The sequence below is a fragment of the Sardina pilchardus genome, chromosome 15 (assembly GCF_963854185.1).
Source record: "Sardina pilchardus chromosome 15, fSarPil1.1, whole genome shotgun sequence".
Classification (NCBI taxonomy): domain Eukaryota; kingdom Metazoa; phylum Chordata; class Actinopteri; order Clupeiformes; family Clupeidae; genus Sardina; species Sardina pilchardus.
In genome coordinates, this window is record NC_085008.1 from 14874762 (window position 1) to 14901605 (window position 26844).

At 44.7% G+C, this 26844-nt stretch overlaps 1 protein-coding gene across 5 annotated transcripts in view; it reads right to left on the bottom strand.

Moving 5' to 3' along the window:
• si:zfos-588f8.1 overlaps positions 1-25042 on the bottom strand; it is a 51133-nt gene extending 26091 nt beyond the window's left edge. For 2 of the 5 annotated variants that reach the window (XM_062557119.1, XM_062557120.1), the window contains exons 1-3: positions 24662-25036; positions 12929-13825; positions 1451-1545 (exon numbers count right to left, since the gene is read on the bottom strand). In XM_062557119.1, coding sequence (XP_062413103.1) covers positions 1451-1545; positions 12929-13765 — 932 coding nt within the window. In that variant the 5' untranslated portion in view covers positions 13766-13825; positions 24662-25036. Of the gene's footprint in view, positions 1-1450; positions 1546-12928; positions 13826-24661 lie in introns of all 5 variants that reach the window. The other 3 variants (XM_062515555.1, XM_062557121.1, XM_062557118.1) reach the window with 2 other exon arrangements.
• Between the last annotated feature and the right edge of the window lie 1802 nt (positions 25043-26844).

Below are 26844 nucleotides of genomic sequence, written 5' to 3' on the forward strand. Positions count from 1 at the left end.
ACACACACACGGACACACACACACACACACTTACAAAGCTGGAGAAAGGATAAAAGCTGTTTTTGGTAACCCTCTTCTGGGGCTGATTTAATAAAGCCCACTCGCTAATGAACTCTACAGGAAAGAATGTTCTGGACTTCTTTATCAACGACTCTTATTGGCCTCTTACTGCCGGCTCCTGTGAAGTGGTGTGAGCTACAATTGGGCCATAAAAAGGCGAGGCAAAGACAATGCCCTGAATGAAAACATCCTCTGGCCGGCCAAGTGCCAGCGTTTCCCTATTGTTATCGCCTCTATAGACTGTGCTCAGAGCTGCCCCACGCTCCGCACACCAAGAGAGTCATTCTGATGGACTCTGGACGGCCACAATGGGTACAGTGTCAACCTGAGTCACGCTGAGAGAGCCACTCCAGGGGAGCCCTAGCAGGGCACTGTAAAACAATTAAGTCACTCAGAATGACGCTACGTCACAATAGCTTTGATTACACGTACGGACCCTTGCACATTAGAGCATCTGTACGCAAAACATGATTACGTTTAAAAGAGTGAAATCATTGACTGTGTTTACATCCGCTTCAGTATCCCAGTTATGAGGCGTGTCCTGAATCTGATCCAATTCAGAATATGGTGTTTGTTTATATGAACGCTGAGTAAGCTGGTAATTAATATCCCTGTATGTAAATACTAATCTGATGGTTATTAATGACTGCGTTCTCGCCAATGATTATAGAGAGAGCAGCTGTATAATCTTTGATTCTAATCGGCGCCCGTCAGAAACCAGGATAAAGTGTATACTTACTACAGTATCCAGTTTTCTAATGGAGTAAGCCTACTCCAGTTAGCATAGCCGAATTTCTCAAAACCCGGCATGAAGCCTTATGCGGGGTTCTACAATTGGGATAGGATGTTTACATGCGCAATCACGAAATCGGAAAACCTAAAAACCTGATAATAACCGGGACACTCAATGTCCATGTAAACGCAGTCATCATCATAGGTTAGCCAAATCACATCATGTACTGTAACTTGTGTGTGGCCTACACTTAAATAAACTTTACGGTCCATCACTGATTAGAGGAGAAATATTTTGCATTGCAAAAGCCCAAGTGAATAGCAGTATCCACTAAGGGTGCTAGCGACTGTGCAAGTAGCTTGTTTGTAGAGTCATCTTCCCTGTTTACTGCAAAGGCTCCTCTGCAGTAAAGGGGAAATGACAAGCTTAACCAAACTCTGATGTGGGTCATAACCAGAGAGTGCAATGGCGAGGGGGGGGGGGGGGGGGGGGTGCGTGCTTTGCAGAAGCCTAAATAAGGAATTAAAACCTGATGTCTATGCATCTCACGACGGCGATCTGTGGCACGCCAGGTCATCAGGGTTTGCCTTGGCTGCGTTTCCATTAATTGGCAGGATCCACACATACAACACAGACAATATTACGGTTGGCACTTACCCACGGACCACGCCATTCTCCAGATAGTTGACCTGGATGAACTTCCCAAAGCGACTGGAGTTGTTGTTGTGGGCCGTCTTTGCATTGCCAAACGCCTGTTACGGGAGACAAGGGGAATGATATCAGCAACTTTTACAAGCCTGCAGTTTATACAATGCTTGTCAGAAAAACAAACACAGCTTCTTTAAAAATGAAAAGAAAGCCTTCACTTATGAGTACCAGCTAATCAGGCTCTTTATAATCACATGGCCTCAGGCCACGTCCACAATAGGCCAGCATTCTCCCTCAATGGCCTTTTGGAAATGAGAAGAATACGGCGACTGACATGTCATTCTCAGTGACTGTATAATTGTTGAAGTCGCAGGCCAGGCCTCGTGTGCATGCTCACACACACACACACACACACACACACATTACAGTAGCACATCATCATAAACAGCGTAGCACACAGACATCACACAGACGAGCAGTGAGGGGGGGGGGGGGGGGTGGCAGCATAATGCATGCACAGCTGAGGAGGGAGGAGCTGGGAGGTTTGTTTTTCAGCTGACCGTCACACTGGTCTCCTGTGTGATAAATGGGTATCAGGGGTGGTAGTGCCCCCACCCTACACCCCCACTGCGGGGCGAATGCCACCACCACCACCAGCCCCACCCCTCTGCCAGGAGGGCACCGGCTCTGCCTGCAGGTCTGAATGGCGATCAGTGTTCCACTCGCACAGAGGCCCAACAAAAGGCCTGTGCGAGGGGAAGTCCACCCGGTGCATCCCAAATAGGGGCCTGCATTGTGCCCACACACACCAGCAGAGCAGGGAAGGGAAGGCAGGGCCCTGGGGGGGCTCTGGGTTTGGGGCTACTCGGGGCCACAACGGAGAGCAAAAAAGAGGAGGGGAGAGGGACGAAGAGAGAGAGAGAGAGAAAGAGAGAGAGAGAGAAAGAGAGAGAGAGAGAGAGAGAGAGAGAGAGAGAGGACGGGTGTTATGATCCACAGGACTGAACATATGACCTATTTTTTTCTTAGACCAACTGCACCACTGACGGGCCGTTACAGTAAATCTGAGCGAGCACAAAGCGAACCTCGCGGAGTAGTGCACCTATGTTTAAAAAAAAAAAAAATTCCAATCCAGGCCATGTGAGCAGAGCAGAGCACATCCGAGGGGGGCCCTGAGACAGGAACTGGCAGGCTTGAATCTAATTCGGCTAAAGCCTCTTGGCCCTTGGTGAGCACTGTTTGGGAGGAGGCATTGTGCGCTCACAGACCCCCAGCACCCCCGAGGAAGTGGCTCAGTTTCGGGGGGGGGGGGGGGGGCACGGCGAACACTTCTGCAGCGTTGAGGCTAGGATGTGTGACTGGGAGGTTTTGACACGTCGCCACCGGTCTTGTCATGTTAAGCCGGCACGCAACACACAGCACTTTCAGCGTGGCTCAACGTGGCTTACACCACGGCGAGGCCCGAAACGCAGACCTGAGACTCCTGGGAACGGCTTTCGGCCTCCGCAACTGACAGCATCACAGTTGGAATTCTTCGCGAACGTGCAAGTGCATTCAACCTCGAACATGTCCCCGTTCTGGCGCTGCGATTGGCCGGGGCGTTCAGCAAGTATGGTGGGGGGGGGGGGGGGGGGGGGTGTTGAACTCCTGCCCAAACAGACCCGCTATCACTCCATCGGAGTTTCGCAAGAAAAGCAAACTGTTTGTGTGAGCAGGGTGAGAAGGGGAAACAGCAGAGAAGGGGCAGAGAAGGGGGGTGGGGGAGGGTGAAGCTCAGTGGGTTTTTGCCATTATTGTGTTCGAGCTCACTAAAAAGGAGAGAAAAAAAAGACACAAAGAAAGACGGAGAGACCAAGAATGACAAAAAAGACTTTCAGGCAGAAGGATAAAAAGGAATGTATGAGGAAGAAAGACAAAAAAGAGAACGAGAGTAAGAGAAAAGAGCGGAGCGAGAAAGAATGTTGGTGCTCTGGGATTCAGTTGTAAGGGCACACACTGCACGTTCGTCCTGCTTGTCTTGACTGGTTTGTTTTCAGTGGTGTTTCCTTGCAGGCGACTGCCTGTAGATTTCCACAATCAAACCACAACAGGCAGTTCCTCATTTTTTACCGATAGCACAAAATGGGGCGCTAATATAATTTGTGTTGATGAAGCGACAGCATTATGCCATTACATACAGAGCAGAGAAAGACCAAAATGGGACTCGTGTATCCAAGTGTCTGGTCAACATCATGTTGGTATCAATGTAATCCTTACAGTTTTAACACCTTTAAACTACTTAAAATTCCAAGGCAGCTTACACTCTTTTGTGCCACTTCTGTTTTAAAACAAGAGTTGGCCGACAATTTCAACACTTTGTCTGAGCGCCCACGTTAGTTAGCGAGTCATGAACGGCCTAGCGCCTACAATGCCAACATTATCAACACGGGGGCTGACAATGGCCGTGCACTGTTCCTCCGGTCAAAATAAGCCTGTGGGCTATTCACATGACTGGTAAATATAACCGCTCCTGTGGACAGCTTCTCCTTTATGAGTGGCCTGCAGTTGGTGCTCCGACACAGCGGGGCGGACCAACCAGACATCTCCACTGAAACGACATTATTTCATAATGAGCTCATTCTTTTGGGGGGGAGATAATGCCAGCGGCGCGGTACTGTAAGCTCCAGCAAATAACTTCTGTTCACCCAGAACCCGGGGGTGACGTCCATGGAGGTCAGGCCGTGTCATGTGACGACATTTTCAGCCTCTGGCTCTGAGTCTCCATCAAAAGTGCACACACAAACACATTCATGCACGGATATACGGGCACACGCACACACATCAGCCTGCTCGGTTTGACAGCAAAACATGGTTACATTGACTGCAAAAACAACAACTACATTGATTGTTACTCAAATGAAAATAGTTTACGGTGAAACGATAGAGGTAAAAAGAATGTGAAATGAAAGCAGTAAAAGCCTGCAGAGAACACGAAAGGGGGAAACATGAAGATTAAAGCAATCTTCAAAAAATGTACTTTAAATCACTTCAACATGTATCTGTAGAGGGGAAAAAAAGTGTGTCCACATGCACATGACCATGTTTGGCACCGCACAAATGAGTTCCTCATGCCAGTCCTCCACAGGAAAGCACCACTCTGAGATCAGGCTCTATAAAGCCAGTCTTCCAGACCTTTTACCCCAAAATTGTCTTCTACCCAATCCACCTACAAGTTTCCAAAAACGGCCTATCCTCATCACATCCAGGATGTGATCTGACCATAACCAGCGTCAGTAACTCACGCGACCTAACCCAAACTTTCCATTCCAGGCAGTTCAGACACTAATGATGAATTTCCCCCTGCCCTTATTAAAAGAACATTCTGACTCTCTGCACGGGAGTGTGCATTTTCCCTACACAGACTCTGAGAATGCAGTAATGTAGAGAAGATTACTTACACAGACAAGCTCTTAAACGGAACCATACTGTGCATTTAAGTACAGTACAATGTTGAAACCAACACAGCCCTTACACATTAGCCACTGGTTAACTAAAAGCAGTGGTCATGTTAGGAGCTAAGCGTTTGGCTTTGTGGAGTGTGTGATTCTAATCTCGACATCCCCCAACAGCGTCACGCCTGCTGCAAAAATTAAGCAGCCTACTAATCCGGATGGTTCACTCAGTTTTTCCCCTTCACAATAGAGTGAGGTGTAATAAGGTGGGTGTGTTGTTGCCAGCTCAGAGCATTCTCTGCCTGTGTCATCCCGCTGTTGTCTCATGGCGTCATCACCGTCTAGTGAACATAACACCAGAGCAGCTCATTTTTGACATGCTGATTGCCCAATCCAGAGAGTCAGTTTGACCAAATATAGCCAGGGCCAGAGATAGTAGAAGCTGAGGAGGAGATAAACAATGGTCATAAAATAGCGACTACTCCTTCAGACTTCCTCAAAAACAGTATGCAGCTTGTTGACACCCCATTGAGATAGCCTCCATTGGTAAAGCCGGCGTCCACTAGCTGCCACTTCCTGCTAACGCAAAAAAGGGAGGGGGGAGAAGAAAGAAAAAAAATTCCACTTCCTGGCAGCTGGAGCAGAGCGATAGGAAATTCCTGTCTGTGAGCTAAAGTCAGTGAAGCACCACGTGCCACCTCCACCAGGGTGGTTGGCAGGGAGTGGTAGCCCCAGAAGGGCAGCCCAGGGCCTGGTATAAATGGTGGAGGCAGCGGGGGAGGCGAAGGGAGTTGTCGTACTTCGGCGGAGCCACACACACCAAAGCCAAAAAGAAAAAAAAAGAAAAAGAAAAAAAATCAATCACAAACAGAGCATGGGGGAGGAGCGAGTGAACTCTGTGGTCTCTGTAGCAGAGCGGCCGGACCAGTAGAGTCATTTGATATGCGCTGATGTCATGCCATTTTTAGACCTTAAAAAATATGCCTCTTTCTTGCAGAACAGAGAGGAAGCTAATTTCTGCTTTTAACTGCTGTTTATAACTCACAGCCCTCCTCCCCTTTCCACACACACACAAAGCTACCTCAAAAACGAAGTACTGAAGCACATCTATTCTGGGATGTCAATCACACACAGGCTGATCTGCTCCATTTTTTTCTAGCACTGTAATGCCCCAGTGCATCAGGAAAAACTAGGCTGGTGCATTTTCCTTGGCGAAGGGAAGGAGCTCTTCCAAGACGTAGCATGCGGACGTGATCTGGGGTGGAACCTGAGGAACCTGTTTGTGTGGCGAAAGAGCTGGCTCTGTGAGCAGTTAGGCTACTTTCTAGTCTGTTTATAAAACAGTTTAATGGCAGTTTAAAATCTAAATAATTCTAAATAACTGGACTAGACTGCCTTTGTATTATATGTTATCACCAAAACAAGACCTCCTTGGCAGAGGTAACCAGGAAAACAAAAACAAAAAACAAAACACCAGTCTTAGCTAAAGAGAAAAACATTACAAAAAACAATCTTATAGCCTTATTGAATAATAATAATAATAATAATAATAATAATAATAATAATACCTTTAGAGAAAAAAAAAACAAATTATGTCAATTTCAAGAGCCAATCCCCACTTCAACACAAACATTAGCAACCTCCCAGGTGGAATCAAATATTGAGACACAGGAAGAGAGCAATTGTCAAGTGGTCTGCACAGCATCTCAACAGTGATTCATGTGCTACTGGAACTCCAGGGCTTTCAGTTGTGAAGGCTGAGGGGCCTTTTCTGAGAGCACTCCATCAGTGACTCCAATCCGTGGAGCCTTTCGCGTCGCTGGCGTCGGAGCTCGCTGGGAAAAGCTGAAGCGGCTCTGCTCCGGGCTGGTTTCACAGCCCGTTTCTCTGACCGCAAGCGAGGGGAAGCTGGCGAAGGCCTGTAATAGAGGACAATGACTCTGCTGACGGAGGGGAAAATTGTTTCCCCGTAACCACGGCGAGAGCCCGAGCGTCTAGATGCTCTCTGGCCCCTTCATCTTATTTCACTTGGGCGTGCGAGGGCAGATTGAGAAGGGAGGAGGGGGGTGGAGAAGAAAGCCACCCACAAAGACAAGCCACTGGGCTGTCCACTGCAGCATTGTGCCTTAGTTTTGAGATTCACCGCCGAGAGGCAATCACATGCAGTTCTGTGCGAATGCAAATAAAACGCTCTTAAGAACTGACCTGAGGGAAAACAATAATGACAATGCCACACACTCTCCACTCACACCACGCCACTTGCGTCACAAGACTGCTTTAGCCTATTACCTATTCCTAGCCTTAATACAAAGCGCTCCTCGTGAAAAGAAAATAGTTGGTGGATTAATCAAAGATCCTGAGAGGCTCCAGGGGAAAGGGCCGAATGACTACTGCAGGACAGCAGCAAAGGGCTGTGAGCTACCATAGTCAGGGCTTTGTCTGCGCACAGGCACTGCAAACTGGTTACTACAACAACTGCATTGCACATCAACAGAGTAGGCCACACCACAGACCATAGCTAGTGTGATTTGACATCACTGACTAACTGAGAATGCGCCACAAAGTGTCAAGAGATACAATAAAATAGCCTACGTTTAAAATCCTACATCAGCCTACATCATGAAATCAATATCAAGCTAAAACCTTCCAAAAAACAAGGCAATAAAGCAATACGATATGGCCTATTCGATGCTTCTGATGAGGAAATTGCTAAATGAAACCTAAAACGTCACAAAACCTACAAAAAAGTGGTCTAGGCTAGGGGTTAACAACCTCATCAGTGTGTGATGTCTACGCGTGGGTGTCAGCAAAGCAGGCACGATTGCGGTTTGAGCCACATCCACGTAACGAAACTTCAAAATAAAGTTAAGGTCTGTGCTGAGAGGCATGTAGTGACCTGAGAAGTTCAGAGTACAAAGCAGTAGTGGTTGTGCAGCCTGCAGTGTGCGAATCAGATCATGAGACTACACCAACAGCACATCACTGAAACTACAAATGTCTACGGTGACCTAATCAAACCATCTGCTTATGTGATCGTAAAACACAGAACTCAGTGGCGAACAAACAGATGTTTTTGTGAGTAGGGCAACAGAACGATTTAGTAGGGTAAGTAGGGCAACAGAACGATTTTCATGCTGACAGACGCCATGCTGATTCTTAGAGGGCATATTTGCATTTCAGATCTGAAGCAAGAACATCTGGTTGGACACAAACTTGTTTGGAATAACTGGAAAGACGTCACTTGTCCCCCAGCAGATCTACACAGCACAAACACCCAAACATAAACAACCACAACACTCAAACGCCTCCTTGCACTTTCATCCACTGCCCAAGGCTGATCTTTGCAACATGAATTTATGTCTTAGCGCTCATGCTTTTTGAGTAATATGAGAAAGGCCCACCAATGTGCCTCTGTACCTCTGTTCATATGAGAGCAATACGCTATAAAGAGGGCACTGTGGTTAAGGCACAAGCCCTGGGAGTAACCCTCGGAGGTAACCAACCTGGGGTTAGACAAGCTATGTGGGCAGGGGGTGCAGCAGAGAGGTTTGTGGGCTACTCTTTGACCTTCCTCAAACAAACACCAGTTCGACATAATGGTTACTACTGAGCTGCCAATAATGGGGAAAAAAATGACTTCAACATCAAGGGACCTTTGTTCCACACACATGCTCAACGATGGTGAAATCTAATAAAAGTCCTGTTAAGACCCTGGGTCTTAGGACTGTTGAGACTGACACTTGCTGGGGCTCCGCCCCTTCATTCTACGTGTTTCCTATTTCTATGTCCTGCAGGGTGCTGAGTGGAAGGGTGGCGCCTAGGACTTAATGGGCTGGACTATAAGGCCTGGGTTTTCGATGGCTGCTCTCTCTCTCTGCTCTGGTGCATTTGGTGGCGTGGTCCGTTGGGGAGAACATGGAGAGAGCCCTCTCCGACTGCGTAGCCCTTTACGGAGAACTCCCTTCGTCTTCGTTGCGTTTAGCTTTTGTTTAGTTATATTTATTGTTACCCCTAGACAACATATTGCATTACACTTTGCTTAAATAACATATACTGACTTTTCTTATGTAAATAAATATCATTTATACATTGAACACTACGGTGTGGTCTCCCCATTTATGTCGGGTCTGCTGTGAGCCAAGCGGTCCTTGACATGTGGGAGACTCGTCCGGAGATTTTTGCCGCGGAGATTTATGTTTTTGCGTTAAAATTGGTTGTGCCTAGTGCCTGCGAACGCACAAAGGGTTGCTGCTATTTTTGGGTGAGTTTCAGCAACGTAATAGGCCAGCTGATGTTTAATTGGGGAAACCCCCGTAGTGATTGGTTAGTTGAGTATGATGCGCATGGGAGTCCCACCGGGATCATTTGTGTGTTTGTAGTTGGAGCAAACTTTTTGCGCTCACGTCTTGTTTGGTCTAGTAAATCGGTGGTTTCTGCTACAAAGGAGAGAAATATTAGCAAATTGGATTTCCTTGGAGCAACGAGAACACCCTGCCTTAGGTGAGACCGCCAAAACTTTTGGTTTCTTTCCTGCTTATTTGTTGTTTTTGCGTGTTGAACGAGGGGGGGCTGAATTCAGCTCAATCACGAAGACACGTGAAGATTAGAGTTTGGAAATAGGCCTTTTATTTTGCGGGGGGAACTAGATGTGGGGTGCTCCAGTCTAAATCTTTAGTCCTTCATTGTGTCGGGAACCACTTTAGTCAAGACGTGTGTGTGTGTTTGTAAATGATAAACTTGAGCGAGAGTTTTTGGATTGGTTTTGTATTGTTTGGCATAACGTTAGTATTGGAGCTATTTAGCTAATTGTTTGGTTGTAATGTACTTGAATGGAAACAAGTGTGTTTTTGGCCGCCCCTACGGCAGATAGTTTAAAAACTTTAACTAAAGCGCAACTTGTTAAAGTAGCGGAGCATTTTGGATTTGAGTCGCGTATTCCTAAACGCGTTAAGAAGGACTCATTGGTGCGTTTAGTTATGGATGAGCTGGGCGAAAGAGAGGTGATATCGATTAATCCGGAGCCAGTGGTGCAGGCTTCAACGCCTCAACTCACGTCAGGGTTAACGTTTGACCAGCAGATGAAATTGTTGGAATTGCAATTTGAACGGGACAAATTATTGGCGAGCGAACGAGAAAAGGATAGGGAATTAGAGTATGACAAAATGCGGCAGGAAGAACGGCGTTTAAACCTGCTTGATGAGGGGAAAATACCTGGCTCTCCCTCTTCACGTCAAGACAGGGTATCTCGTATGGCTAAACTTCTGCCCAAGTTTGATGAACGCGAGCCCGACCTTTTCTTTTCTCTGTTTGATGTGCTTGCGGACGATCATGGCTGGGGAGATTCGGAGCGCATATTGCTTTTGCAGAGTGTCATTTCGTGCAGAGGCCAGGAGGCATATGTTGCGTTGGAGGACGATCAGCGGAAAGATTATGCTGTAGTAAAACGAGCTATCCTTAAAGCGTATGAATTAGTCCCTGAAGCATACAGACAACGATTTAGAACTTGGCATAAGAACGATAAACAAACGCATTTGGAAGTGGTTCGTGAGTTGGCTGCGATGTTTAATCGCTGGCGTACAGCTGAAGGAGTAGAGACTTTTGCAGGGTTGTGTGAATTGGTTTTATTAGAACAGTTCAAAAACATTTTACCAGAACGTATTGTCACTTACATCAATGAGAACGATGTTAAAACAGCGGCTCAGGCAGCCGAGCTCGCTGATAAATATGTTTTGGTCCACAAGCAAAGTTTCCTTGTCCATAATGAGGAGGCGTTTCGGCCCCGTCGTTTTAGTACATCCAAACATGATCCTGATATGAGGGAAATTGAGTCCGAGGATATGTGCAATTACTGTTTACAGAAGGGTCACTGGAAAAATGAATGCCCTGTTTTACGGGACAAGCGACGTGGTAAGTGGCCACCAAAGGGTGTTGGTTGTGCTACAAGGGTTGGGCGTTATGAGAAGCGGCTGTGTGAACGATCCAATGTCACTTCATGTAGGCCTAGTGATGCCACTGTGTTGTGTTCAGTAAGTGAGAGTGCTGACACAGCCAGGGAGGGGATGCTTTCAGAACAACCACCTGCTTGTAGAGGTGTTGGTGAGGTCTACAACCCATTCGTCACGAAAGGTTCTGTTGCACTAATTGGGAGCGATGAGAGAGTGCCGGTGCGTGTTTTGCGCGACACTGGATCGTCAGAATCCTTCATATTGAAATCTGTCTTGCCTTTTTCTGATAAGTCCGACACCGGGTCTTCTGTCCGTATCCGAGGTTTTGGGATAAATACCATCTCTGTTCCGCTGCATCAGGTAGCCTTGGAGTCTGAGCTTGTGAAGGCAGATGTTGTTTTGGCTGTTAGTCCGTCATTGCCTGTAGAGGGAGTTGACGTGATTTTGGGGAATAATTTGGCAGGAGGGCGAGTGTGGCCAGAGATGCCGCCACCACCTGTGGTTAACATGGATGTTGGTGATGCCCCACAAATGCGTCGGCGTTTTTGTCGTGTTTGCCTTGACAGACGCAAAATCGTTGAACGCGACATGGATGTTGGTTATGCCCCAACGCGTCGGCAGTTTTGTCGTGTGGGCCTTAGAACATGGTGAGGGGTATGTAGAGGGGTTGTACAGTCATTGGTCGTGTTTTTAGACCACAGCCCTCTAACATACCTGCACACATTACACAACCCCAATGTTTTACCAATGCAACCTTATACGTGAATAATTCCTGTCTCATGACTTCTGTTCCTGTTACCTTTTCTGCTGTTCATCTTAAAAATGCTTTCCAAGGTACCAGGATTGCTGGTGGAACAGGAAGTGGAGGTTTGGGGGTATGGGGGAAATGAGATTGGGAAATGCACTTGGTGGTGGTTGGTGTGACATCTAGACTAAGGTTGTGTAGTGGGGTTTTGGGGTTGTACATTATGGTGGACTAAGGATTGATGTTATGCCTTGAAATACTTTATTGTTTTTTGTTTGTTTAAATATTTGTGTTATTGACTAGCGCAGAGTCCCACTTAGGTGGGCCTCTGTTTTGAAGGGGGGGGTACTGTTAAGACCCTGGGTCTTAGGACTGTTGAGACTGACACTTGCTGGGGCTCCGCCCCTTCATTCTACGTGTTTCCTATTTCTATGTCCTGCAGGGTGCTGAGTGGAAGGGTGGCGCCTAGGACTTAATGGGCTGGACTATAAGGCCTGGGTTTTCGATGGCTGCTCTCTCTCTCTGCTCTGGTGCATTTGGTGGCGTGGTCCGTTGGGGAGAACATGGAGAGAGCCCTCTCCGACTGCGTAGCCCTTTACGGAGAACTCCCTTCGTCTTCGTTGCGTTTAGCTTTTGTTTAGTTATATTTATTGTTACCCCTAGACAACATATTGCATTACACTTTGCTTAAATAACATATACTGACTTTTCTTATGTAAATAAATATCATTTATACATTGAACACTACGGTGTGGTCTCCCCATTTATGTCGGGTCTGCTGTGAGCCAAGCGGTCCTTGACAGTCCCCAATGGATCCATGAGTGCTGCCCAGCTAATTAGATAAAGGCCATTTCAAGGCTGGAGGGGACCGTCAATTTCAGCTGAAATTGCTTATGGAACAGCAAAACACACATCTCCCAACACCTGTCATTTGTGGTCGCGGTAGTCTTTGTTTACACGTTTTTGGAGAGTCAAACTTTCAAGTAATTCCCATCACAGTATAATTTGTGAAGCGGTAGTCTGCATCTTATTTCACGATCATTCTTCTTATTTACAGTTCCTCATTTAGTTCAAGATAAACAACACCACAACACTCCCCATATCACAAGACCTAAAAGGGACTCCAAGTTCAGATAGAGAAATGCAGCTTTTTAGTGAAGTTCAAAATGTCCCAAGTTGAAAATAAAAGTCCACCACACACACACACACACACACACACACACACACACACACACGTACAGTACACAGATGAGTAATGAAACTCAACACACCCCTCAAAATCAGACACCATAAATAATGGTCACAACAATGACTCAAAGTTGCAACCATCTGCGTGTAAATGGCATAGTAAGCATTGGCTCCTTACCTCCAGCACGGGTCCTGCCCCAAGGATGGTCCTCTCCACACCACTGGCATAGCCCTTTTGACTCAGCGCTGTCAGACAGTGGATGAGGAAATTGGTGCTCTGGGTTTTCCCAGAACCACTCTCTCCAGAGATGACAATGCACTGGTTCAAGCGCTTCCGCAGCATGGCATAGTAGGTGACATCAGCAATGGCAAAGATGTGGGGCTCCAGCTTGCCCAGCTGATGGTTCTCGTACATCTTAACATACTTTGGGTTGTAGATCGGCAGGAACTTGAAGGGGTTGATGGCGATCAGGATGCTCCCGGCATAGGTGTAGATCTTCTTCTTGCGGAAACGGTTGCGTAGGTTTTCCAAAATATTGTCCTCGTTCAGACTGGGAAGGTTGCAGAGGTCATCAAAGTCCTTGTGCGGAGGAGGCAGGAAGCCACGGGCCACCAGCCGCAGGGCCTCTCGCTCCTTGGAGAGGGCCGGGAGGTGCGCGTAGCGGACAGTGCCGTCGCGGTTCCGCTCCTGCAGGAGGAAGTAGAAGCCCTCGCTCTGGAGGTGCTGCTCCTGAGCCTTGCGAGGCCAGAGCAGAACCCGGTGCACGGGCAGATCGGTGGCCTCCAGCACCCATTCTTCTCCACCACACTCCTTCACCTCGGCCAAGACGTAGCTCCTCGACGGGTCCAAGCCCAGCCTGTCGGCCACGTCCTGGATGACCGTGGCTGCCGTGGCATCCTTGGTGACCTTGAGGGCGCAGCAAGTGTCCGTATCCTCAGCGAGCCGTGGGTAGACCTGGAGCTCATAGGATCTTCCATCTTGGCTAGCTGCCCCATTGCCATCTATGAGACTCATTCTGGCACCGGGAGAGCAGGCTCAGCATGCCTCATGACCTTCACATACACCATCTAGCACCTAGAAGGACACACAACAGATGGACAGAGTTACATTTCCAACCATTCAAAAATATAAACATTTTTTTTTATGAGATTTTCAGTTCAGTGACCTGACTTAATTTCTTAAGTTAAGAGAAATAATTGAAAAAGTGCTTCAAATTTGTCAAACACAATGTCAGACAAATTAACTACATGCATTTTAATAATTACAAAATTTTCATTTTGATTGTAGCAATCAATAAAATCTGAGGCATTCATTCCAATTTCCCCAGACAAAAACCAAATAGAATATATTCCCAAAACCCCAAGGAAAGCTATTCTTAGATGACCCACTTGTGCAACCTTCACTGAATATTTATGAACACCAGATTGATGTTGGTTTTGGAAAACTGTTCTGAAATGCAATATGCAGCAAAAAAAGAAGAGAAAAATCAATGACAGTACTGGGCTTCAATTCAAACCAGGGGGTCAACTGCTGGGGTTTCTGGAAAAGCTTAAGATGGCAAAACAACATGCCTTAAAAAAAAAAATGTAGAGGGAGGACTGGGTAAATCTCCAAGTTTCACATCGAAGATATGTCCAGTAAGCTTGGCAGGCACACTCCACTTCTAGCTTCATACCAACTTTCACCCAAGTCTGATCATAAGATTGTAAGAGTGAGCAAAGCAGGAAACTGTGGTTATAGTGTCACGCAAGTTGTTTTGCAATGCCCAACAATATCCGCAACATGTTGGTCGATACAGTCATTGAAACGTTAAGCCTTTACAATATTATGCATGTAGGCAAGGCACAATACATCTCATTTAAAACTGATTAATTACTGTCTGGTATTGCAGACCAAGGCTATCCTGCAATAATGCAATAAGGCAGCTGGTGAAAATTAAATAAACATCTTTGTATTATCCATATCACATAGGCCTGAAATTGTCAAACACACACACAGACCGAGCCTATGCTTATGCAGCATCGAATGCAAAAAACACATGTGTTTCATACAGGAAGTTACGAGTTACGACCTGCAGAAATGTGATCTCATGTACTCTACAGTACATGGATGAATATGACCTCAATCATTGATAAGGCAGCAGGTACGGCAATGACTGAACAGTGACGCAAAGAGGGGAATCCTGTTCTTTGACCTTCCCATTTCTCCGTACAAAAAGTAAAAAAGCATAGAGAGATGCAATTATAAGGACCGCTAAACCTCCACACACAGCACAAGTCATCCTCTCATTTCAGGATTATTAGATTCCATACTGGACGGGTGCCACTGTGATATCACTAGCCAAATAATGTGAAACATTGAGGCCGTTGTTTGGACTGTAAACTGAAGGATATAAGTGATTTCCTGAGGAAAGTCCAGCTTGCCCTCACTAAAGCTTTGCACCCAATTGGAAGAAATGTGATTACTTGAGGCCATATATCAGACAAAATATATGCGCACACTAGCAAAACCTTGTATGAAACCAAACAAATGGACTTCGAATCATACTGTAAAGAGTACCTAATAAAATCAGTTTAGCTTCCGCAAAATTGTCTGTATGCCAGCTTGGGCATCTAAACATATATTTCTCACTAAGCATGACTAGAGCTAGGCCCAAAGCCCTTGCTCTCACAATAGAGTTCATGGTGTGGGCCAAGGTACACTTGAGCTGTTACTTCTTTGTCTCATCAAACACGTTGTTCACTCAGATGCTCACCAAGGGACTGTACTCGACCCTCCTGATGAGGAGTCTGGATTATGGCTCACCTAAACCTAAGGCTTTGTATACTGTACAAGTGAAAGGTATCTGATCTGAAACCATAAAGTAGGCTACAGTAAATGTCTGAAGTTGCATGTGAGGTTTAAAAAGTTCAATTATTTAGCAAAATGCAGTTTTAAAAAAAACTATCGGTCTTAAAAGTAGTCAAGACAGGACAGCTAACACCAAGTGACATCAAGTGACAATTCATGTTTTAGGGTATGCATATCCTCTATAAACAAAGCTGAAATTCATTTCACCTCTGAGAAAAAACCTTATTTGAAGAGCAAAAATGACTGAATTAAAAACAACAGAACAAACAATGAATGTTACTCTCTATTTGCCCTTCTGTACTTTGTGTTAGTTAATTAAACTTCAACTGAAATTTAAATAATGTTTATTTTCATCTTGGGTGATCAATCCAGTGCAGCCCTTTGCTTCACACTGTGGTAACTCTTGTGCATGACCTTTTTGCCTGCTTTTCCGTTGAATTGCTTATTCAGAAATCAATTGAATTAAGTATTCGATTTAAACAATGGATGTTTCCAAAATCACAGAGTAATCATATCAATATAGACCACGTAGGTTTCGCGATAATCGAGCAACCCCTTTGTGCTGTTGCCTTGTGACATTGGTAAATAGAAACCGCTTAGAAATTGCAGACGTACTGATGACACCACGGCTCACAAATAAATGTTGTGAAAAGAGACTAGTAATGGGGGAGGGGGAGGGGGGGGAAGTATTCACTCTCAAGCTCAGGCCTGCAAAACGAATGAAGTGTGAACATGGCCATAACTCTACTTGCGCCCTTGAATCTTCTGAAGTATTCTCATGAGTTAGTCCATACTTCAAGACAAGTGAAATAATGAAGCATTAACATCTGTAGAGTATATTACCAATGACATCATACATCTGTGCCCTCCCATTTGTCCCATTAGAAAATTCAAAGTCCTCAGGCTGAGGCAGGCACAGAGGCTTTAAAACTCAGGGGGAAAAGGAGTCCTCTCTCTCATACTTAAGCTTACACCTAATCACACAGAGAATCTAAACCATTCTATTATACCATGGATCTGAAAAGAGAATAGCTTTGGGCTAACCTACAAGTTCACACAAACTCCTGACATGTTTGTCAGAGACACTACTTTGTGTCACCAAAACCAGTCAACATGTAGGCTAGCTGATACAGACTTCACACAATGCAGGCAGCACAGACTGTTTAAGGCTGAAACAAAACTCATAATTTGTGTTAAGCCTGTTGAGAAATTGACAGGGGTCCTCCTATGTTACGGAGAAAGCGGAATTGATACCAAATCATTTTTATTTGTATCCCTGGGCAAATAAAACGCACAGACTTGAGAGTGGTATAGGGCTATAACCACAAAGTGCACCATTGTTATGACTTCCATTAGTGGCTGGCCAAATCTATTACCTTAACTTGGAATTTCAATTACCAGCTTATCTTCAAAGTAACACTAGGTTTAAAAGACAGCCATGAGCAAGTAATCATAAGAACCTAACTGTCAAGAATATGGAAAAAGGGCATTAAGCCGTTAAGGGGCTGATTAATGTTTGCCGCCCTACATTTTAAGTATCCACAGTGCCCTCCAAAAGTATTGGAACACATGCTAAAGTTGACAATATAAAATCATCTTTTGGAAAATGATCTTAATGCCTGATCAATTTCCAAAAGATGATTTTATATTGTCAACTTCAGCATGTGTTCCAATACTTTTGGAGGGCACTGTACCTAATCTACCATTGCCTTATGTATTCAGGCAGAAATAAATTCCAGACTTCAATTTGCCAACCTCAGTCAATCAAAAACTGACAAAAGTTGATTAAGAACTTTAGGAAAGATAATGCATCATGCATGCAAAAGCTTTTTTTTCCCCTTGTGACACCAGCTACAAATTTAATTCCTTTTCTTTTCTGTTCCTCAAACCTAACAAAAAAAAGCATCACAGAAGTGTATCTTCAAAGACTGCAGCAACAAAGGTGGTGAGGAGTGAGTAAGGAGCTCTCTCCATTGAGAAATTTGAATGAATGCTGCTGTGTCTATTTAAAGACCTGCCGTTGTATTGACCACACTGTACGGTTAATGGCCTTCACATTAAATAATGCATTAGTCAGACCTGAGTGTGCACGACTGCCATGGATAAATAGCTGCGACTCAACACTGAGGCACCTCTGGATGACATGTACAGGAAGTGAATGAGCCATTACCGAAAGAAAACAGGAACCAATGAAAAGCATTGCTCATTTACTTTACACAGGCCACTGCAGACGGCGACTCAGAGGAACCCACAAAGCAGTCATCAGACAGTTCAAGGGCGCCTGGAAGACATTTCAAAGGCCCTGATTTGCCTTGACAACCACTGATATGGCACATTGCAGGTAGCTCAGCTCCACAGACCCTCTTACAGTATTTGACTGGAGCAGGTATGGGTTTCACTTTCCTTGAAGACGGAGGAAAGAGTGCCCATTGAGGTGTCGCTCACTGCACGAGGACAGAGAGAGAGAGAGAGAGAGAGAGAAACAGACAGAGACAGAGAGAAAGAGAGAGAGAGAGAGAGAGAGAAAGAAAGAAACACACACAGAGAGAGAGAGAGAGAGAGTGAGAGAGAGAGAGAGACAGAGAGAGAGAGGTGTAGTATAGAGTATAGTGGTGCTAGCTGGCCCCAATCCCAGCTCATTCTCTCCCAGGAACAAAAGGCCCTCCCCAGAGTGGTAAATCAGCCTGGGGTCCTTTATGCAGTGCAGATGCAACAGGAGCCTAGCTCTGAATGAGGAGGCCTTCCCCGTATGAATGAGTGAAACAGAAATATATCTTTTGTTGAGGAAACACCTAAATTTAGGACTTTAATGTTTTCTGCAGATGCCATGGCCAGAAACTTGTGAAAGGAGCATCTGCTCCTTTCCTTTTTCAGCACAGAAAATGGCGATAGAACTGGGGATTTCCAAAGCTACTGAACCCTCGTACACATATGCACATATAACTACCGCTATGAGAGTACAATATGAAAGAACTGTTTAGAAACTACTCACAATATCACTACACCTATGGCCTGCCTACAGCATGAGTCATACAACTTAAACACAGAAGAACAGTTATCATGAGACTACCCACACACATACAAAGACATAAGGTCTTATTTGACACAGACAATCCACTTAAACGAAGAGAACAGAAATCACATGAAAAGGACAATAGGATGATGTATTCCCTAACAAAACCTAAGCCATATACTGTCCACCCCCTGTTTGCAAAATGGCTTCATACTCCATCTAAGCGTTTGGACAGTTAAGACAGTTGTGCTGAATGACAAAAAGGAACATAAACAAACACGGAGTTCAACTCCGCTCGCCCCGGAACATGTGATCGTCAAGCACTTTGTCATTTCTGCTCTAGTCAGAGTTCGGCACCAATTTTAGCACAGCTCAATAAAACATTCTTTGTGTAATTTACACAGCAGGTCAGTAATCCAGCAGAGCTGGCTGCAAACCCAAAGCCCGCCCCCCCGCAGACATACATGTGGCCCCACTCCAGTAATGCTCTCCAGATGCCAAGTCACCCCCTCCCTCTCAGGGTGTCTGTCGTACAAGTACGCTGCCCTGGACAATACATATGAGGGGCTAACTGTCAGGGTTTATCACTACTGAGCGCGCTCAGAATCACGACTACCCATGCTGGGCTCTGAACAATCAAGGTGTGGTGGTGGGTCCCATAGATATTTTCAGGCAGTGAGTAAGAAGCGGGAGTTCAGAGATGGGCTTTTTTTTACACCTCGCCTGGCTCTTAATTCGACTATTTGGACGGCATTTTTATCAATAAAAACCCTGCACACACCAGCATCAAATTCTACGCCACCTCCGCTGGTGCATGGGGTTGTAGAGAATAATGTTGTCAAAGTCATCGAATGGCAAAAACAGAATGTGTTGCACTTATGTCAGTGCCAGTGTCCGAGGCGCTTTACTCAGGCTTCAACTACCACACAATGGATTTCATAAAATCACAACCCCTGACATGTGGTTTCTATGTAAATCTCATGCAAATACCTCTATGCTGGAGACAAGCATGACAGATTCAGCCTACACTGCAGTCGCAGAGCAAGGGGGAAAATATGTTCTTCATCAGCATGATGGGCTGAAACCTGAAACGCTCAACTGAGTGCATCTGCAGAAAACTACTAGAGAGGCACTTCAGAAAGCGATGCCAACCAGAATCCTCTCATTTAGTGGCTGCAGCCAGCGACCAAAAGATTGAGGGAGCTCTCATCTCTTCAGTGAGTACAAGACAATCAGCACGGACTGGTTCCACATGTGATTTGCGGCAGGCACCGATTCAGAAACAAATAGAAGGGGGGGGGGACATGGAGGGCTTTTCTGGACGTTGCAGCTGTATGCAAAACTCAGGAAGAGGCTGAAGGGAAACAGGCCAGAGGACAGAAGGAATATTGTGAATGGGCGCTGATGTGGGTCTCTTTTTGAAGACACTTCCCAAACACACAAGAACATTCTGGCAGCAGAGTAGACACCATAAAACACGTCCATGCTAGGTTCAAGCTCTCCCCTTTCCTACTTCCTCCTCCAGACAATAACACTTCCCTCACAAGAGGAATTATGAGATCAGGTATTAAAAAATTGGCCACCGTTTATCAGTTATTATTGCTGCGTGTGTTTACCTGGCATTTCTGACAGAGAAACAAGAGACGAGCAAGCCATGATAAGAGGCTTATCTGATCCTTTGTTGAAATCCTCTCATCCTGTTAGGCTTTGCCATGGCTACTCACTATGTAGTATCTCTGGGTAGTGTTTGGGTGCCTGCAGGATTGATGTACTAAGATGTGTGTATAAGCACATTAGGGATCTTAACACAGCCTCTCAAATCACAGCTTTTCTTATTATGGTTTTGGATTGAGAATTTGTTTGGATTTTCAAACCGAGTTAGCCACGCGTCAAAGTAATAAATAAAACAATGAAATAAAAGAAAGAATGAATGACTCTCCATATCAAACACACATGATTGCAGCTTAAAATCATATATCAAATCACATTTTTGCCATTCATGACCTGCAGTGTGAAGACGGATTTATAAAAAATTTAGCTGGGTGGCCAGTTCTATTTTCCCCCACCGTTTGGTCACTTGGCGACACTGTTATGGCAACATTTACTGTGGCACAGAAATGGACAGCGAGCATAGTCCTGCCCTCTGAGTCACTGTGGTTTCACCAGCCAACGTATTCATCAGGAATAGCATGTTCGCGAGACGCCCTGCCCGTACCCAGTTTTACTGGTGATCCCATGTGCCAGCTACTTATACCAGTGGTACCACTGCAGCTCACTCTGCTGGGACAGCTAACATAAATGGAAACAGAGAAGAGAACAAATAGCTGTGTATGCTCTTGCCCATTTTGCTCTTCACTACAAGCCGTTTATATATAAAACTTGAAATCTTGGCCATCTCCGTGGGCTTATTCACAGACAGTGAACTCACATTGCTCTGACAACTGCATTTATCATTAAACAGAGACACACCACACACACAGTTGCTTAAGTAGCACTTTCCAAGATCATTTCTGGCACACGCGTACAACGTCCCTAACGGACAATCGTAGAAAATAGGCTTCATTCACGGTGAGCGAGCCCAAGGGAATGGGTGAGTCTAGGAGTGGACGAGCTCCACTGGCCTGGCCACAAAGGATGGAGGGGGCGTTTCACACAGGCCTGCGTAAACATCAAGTCATCCTGTCCACACTCGGGCAAGCCAGACAAGGCACTTCCTGCATGAGGTCAGTGGCTCAGTCAGGCAGGAGGGAGGGAGGGAGGGAGGGGAGGGAGGAGGGCTGAACACCAGCACACAGTCCTCCCTGACCTCAGAGAGCAAGCAGATGCAGATGCACCCGTTCCCGATGCTGGTGCTGTGGATTCGTGTCACCTTGCAGGTTTTTCTTTCCTCTCAAACACTTGGCTGAACCCATCAGACAGCAATAGGTCCTTGATGAAGTGAATAAGGTGTGTAGTTTGCACACTCACTGACGCAAATTCTAGGGTGGTGACTCCCTTCCCAAAATAATGTGGACCAAGGACATGGACAGATAAAAATGTTACTCTACTTTCACAGGCAAGATAACAAGCCAGACTTTCCAAGCTACTTTTAACGGGCAAATGAATCATATTTGCTGTCTTTTGTGAATGTTGAAACTTTACATTAAATGTGTTGGGGGTGATGAGAGGCGAATAAAAGACAACTCTTTAAAGGGCAGTCTTGCATTTTGGTACACACTGTAATTATGTATATTTATAAACTCTAACAGTCTCTGTCTACCCACAGCGGCAGCTAAGAGCTGCCAGGATGGCTGAACGGCACTGCACGGTCCAAAAGCTCCCGCCGCTTGGCGTTACAACTTAAACAATTTCCATACGCCGGTACTGAACTCACGTCATCAAAAATCTACACCGCATAGCTCGGTTAGACACTCGCAACTCAAAGACTTCCCCCCCCCTTTTCTTCTCTCCCCACAGAAAGACACACCCATATGCATTCCTGTCAGACGGCTTCAGAGCTCCTTTTGGATTAAAGAGCAATACAACCAGCCCAGTTGTGCCAAGGGAGACCTCCGCCAGGTCAACCGGTACTCCAAGACACTCATAGGAAAAGAGAATCCTCCTAAGAAATAATTTTGTTTAGATATGACCTCAAGTGTGGTAGGGAATCTTGTAGATAAAGCCATACCTGATACAAGTTAATGGTCGATTACATATTTACATAAAAAAAATTATCAGAGCTCAGTCAGTCAATCAATACTCAATAACGGTCACAGACCCTGTATTTCGCATGATACTGTTGGACTAATATATCTCAGCTGTTTCCATTTTAAGATGCACAAGTTGAATGGTTCAGGTGTCAATGCACTGCTCTCATTTCTCTGTACACAGCATCTTATACGCAAAATAATCCCCGTGAAAAAAACACGACTACTTGAAAGGTTGAGCTGATCAGTCACAATGATAACAGAGAAATGGTGTATCCTTCTCATAGCTAGTCATTCACTCTGTGTCCATGTCACTATAATAACACAACACTACTATACAACAGCTTCATAAAGGAGCAAGGGTTGCTGCTCTGGTCTGCAGAATTCTCTGCGCTTTCCCTGCGGAGGCAATATCAAGGGGATTCATTAGACCGTGTCTATGCCCTCTACTACGCTGCGGTCGCTAACGATAACAACGAACAGCAAGGCTGTGCTCCGCGTCCATACATGCAATTGGTAATTTGAATCGTCTTACCTGGATACCGATTTATGATATTTTTATGCCCTTATCTTGATTTCCTCCATCCTAGCGCTTCAGAACGGTTAAACCAATTAGTTCCCTACAACTCAGAAACGACCACTCCTCCTGCGCCTTTCTCCTCCCACGTTTCCAATCTCCTCTATTCGCTACCATAGTCCGGATAGGGGAGGATGTGAGCTGAATGCCATATGGTCCCTCTCGGAGGATGAAAAAGAGCTTCTAGTAGGCTGAGAGGCCCCTCTGTATTGTGTTAATGCGCTTATTGATCGAACTCCCACAAGCTGTTTAGATAGGTAGCCTAGTCTCAAATTCATTCCGAGGGAAGGTTCGCAGTTTGTCTCACAACACCTTGTTGTGCATTCATAATAGTATGGCAGGTTAATAGGTACTCGTTAGTAATTCATATTAATTTGAGGAGGAGCATGTTATGACAGGTAGTGTGCCTCTACGTGATGTGAACCAGAGCGGTGTGTTATTAGGTTATATTTCTACTGGAGAATGCCTTGCTCCATTTAGCTAAAACACCAACCAAAGCCGCAGCGCATACAGAGGCCAACATTTCTCTCTCCCTTTTCCATCCACTTCTTTCAGGCTACACATGATCCGTTTTTTCCATGGCTGCGACGCAGAAACATTACTCATGTACAAAAAGAAGGGATTTAGGTCAGTTTGCAAGCTCGGAAAGTCACTGTAGAATGAAGCGATTTTTTTTATTATTTAAAACACTGAATCAAAACAAAAGGACGAAGTGTGTAAATCGTGCAAAAAGAATCTGTAGTTCTTATAAGCACTAATAAGAAAATCACAACTCATAACTCAACAACACAAAGGAAAATAAACTTCAACCAGAGAATCCTTGGCTGCAAGCTAATTTGCAACAAGTTGCAAGATCTCCCATCGCAGCGAATAACAATGGTAATAGCCTAGATAGCCAGACAACACAAACGGAGTCCCTTCTCCTCTCACAGGGATTTTGCTTGGACTGACAATTTCATTTCTAACGTTACAGCTGATTGCTGATTTCGTAAAAGAAACAAACTCTCAAGCAAAGCCGAGTAAGCCCAATCATTTCAAAGTATCCGATGTGTTGATAAACAGGATCTATCGCCATGTAGCTAGTGTAACTATCCTGGATCAAATATAAAAGAGGCCAATCAATGTTAGCCCAAGGCAGGCCAAATAAAATCAAAGTTAGCACTACGACCTGCATTATGACATTGACATAAATAGTGCCAACAGCATCTTTAACAGCAGAACTATCTGGACATGCATCATCCTGAACAAAAGCTGGACCACTAACGTTAACGTTGCATTGCTTAAATGATCACTCCGCGGTAGAAAAGAACAATTACGTTGTATCCTCCTTATTCATTGACTTATCTAATAATTAAACCAAACCAGCTAACGTCAATCATTAACGTTAATATAAGCTACATAGGTAGCTAAAAGACGCCGAATTAACGTTACATTTTGTTGAGTCGTCCTCGTTTGTCTTAGCATGCATACTATGTTGGTTAACGTTACATTAAAAGTTACCTGTAATTAAAAACAACTGACATCAGAGCCACAAAAAGTGACCAACGTCCCTACTGTTAACTTGTTATTGTGTTGACACTAAAAATGTACAGAGGACTATCTAGGGTTACTATTATCTAACATTAACCTTAGTGCTACTCCATATCAAAGATTTCATTCTAACGTTAACATTATCCCTTGTCTCTTAGCAAAATGGCTAACACAGGGTAACGTTAGCAAGTACCGTTTTCATATTATTTCCACATCATATGACAAAAGAACTAGCTACAGCATCGTGTACTTACCTCATCAAGTTATTCCGTAGAAATTATATACATTTATGTGTTCATTCCCGTCTCGTGTTCACTGCTCATATGAGTATGAAAACAAAGCTTTCAGTTCTTAACTGCGATTCGCAAACCAAGTTCTAACTTAAACTTACACTCAACTAATACCAGTTTGTTGTGCAGCTAATCGCTAGCTAGCTTACAAAATAAGTTACTAATTGTCTGCCAAGTCGGTGAGGTTTACCAAGAATAGGCTTTCAAACACTTGCTTTGCTACAAACAATAGCTATCTAATAAATTAAACTGAAATCAGTCGTCAGACATAGCAATTACCCTTCTCTAACGAAGTTCAGATAAAGCGACACCCGCATCCTATTAGACGGAGGCCAGTCTGCTCTGTTGGCTGGCTAGTGTACTTCCTCCCTCCAGAGAGAGAGAGCAGCCTTGCTGGTTCGTTGTGAGGGGGAAAAAAGTTGAGCAAAAAGCCGCAAGTCCAGTTTTAATTCATTGCCTTTTGACTCGATAATGTTGTGTAGTTCAGCGCCCCCAACAGTACGGAGTGCCTCTGACAGTTGATTGTCTCCAGCATTCATACGAGCAAATTTTGTTAACAAGTTAGGTCATTAAGTTAGTGAATTTTAAATTAATGTATGAATATTGTATAAGCAGAAGCAATTGTACGTTGCTGCCATCTTCCTGTTTCAGGGATAATTTGTTACTGCATTCATTTATGTTCTTAATATTTCACCAGGGAACTCATTCAGTCAGGATGCTATTTTGAGCCTTCTTAATTACAAAAAAAAGTAAAAGTAATACTATTAATTTGACCATTTATTCATGCTTGAATCATTGTAGCCTACCCTAGACTAAATGTTCTAGTGTTATGGAATAGGCCTAGGCCTACTATTTATCAGTTTTCCTTTTTGTTGTTGTACACTATGTAGGCTAGACTCTAGCAGTCCAGTAAGAGTAGCCTGTAGGCCTAGTAGTTGTTGTACATCATTTGTTTCACTGCTGTTTCATGTTATTTCTTTCAGCACATTGTCTATTATTGTTCATAATCTATGTAATTCAGCAAGCCATTTTGCTTTGAGGACCTCCGGCACTACAATACTTCCACACATGGTAGCCAGCCAAATTCATGTTGACTGCATTCCAAAACTATTATAGGTAGCCTACAGTCAAATGGATAATAGGCTAGTTTTTAGATTTGAGGTTTTAAGGTTGAGGTTAAGGTAATGCCTACTTCTCTAGTTAGGTTGGTCTAAACATAAATCAAGTGCACTGCCCTGTGGTGAAAAACAGAACTCCAGGTTGCATGATTTGTGTTGTATATAATGTACCATCAGATGTCAGTATTGCTTTACCATTTTGTTTCAGATACGGTGGTTACTGTTTTTTAGACACAACCTTCTCACATGCAGTAGGCCTACCAGCTGTATGGGGTGTATCCTGTTCTTGTTCCATTATATTAAATAAGTACAGTAAAACAATAAGACATTATTAGGTATATCTTAAGGATAAACATAATGTTCAGAATGATACTTGAATATTTGACCAATCCTTGCATGGTGAATCTTACCCAGCATGGTGAAAACAGTTGTTGGTCATCATACCTTTTAGTGGGGTTAATAGACCCTCTCTACACACTAAGCAGTGTCCGAAACCATCAACATCACATCTGACGTACAGGAAGCATCAATGACACAATGTAGCGTAAAAGGATGCTGTCTTGGGCAAGTTCATTGGTGAGCAGCAACTCTGTCCTCAGTTCTCATCTTGCTTGTCCTATTCATGGGTTTCATCAGGTCCCTTTCCACAGGTGTAGTCATCAAGCACCATGCAGTCTGCATTGATAATCAATGCTTGATTTTATACACCTGTGGAAAGGGACCTGATGAAACCCATGAATCAGCTGCTTTTGACATAGTCAACCACAGCATTCTACTATGGTATCCATATTTCCAATCATGGCCAGGCAAAGCCCACTCCTGGTTTGAATTGAATACAGCCTCACCTGACGTTTGTTTAATGTGTCATGGCTACAACACATGTCTGCAGTTCACTGCCTTGCCACATGGGGTGCCCCAGTGCTCAGTTCTGAGGTTCCTTCCCTTTGCTGCGTGTGTACATTACCTTATTTCTCATTTGGGCCCAATCATGGCTCATATCACTGTTACGCAGACGATACACAACAATCC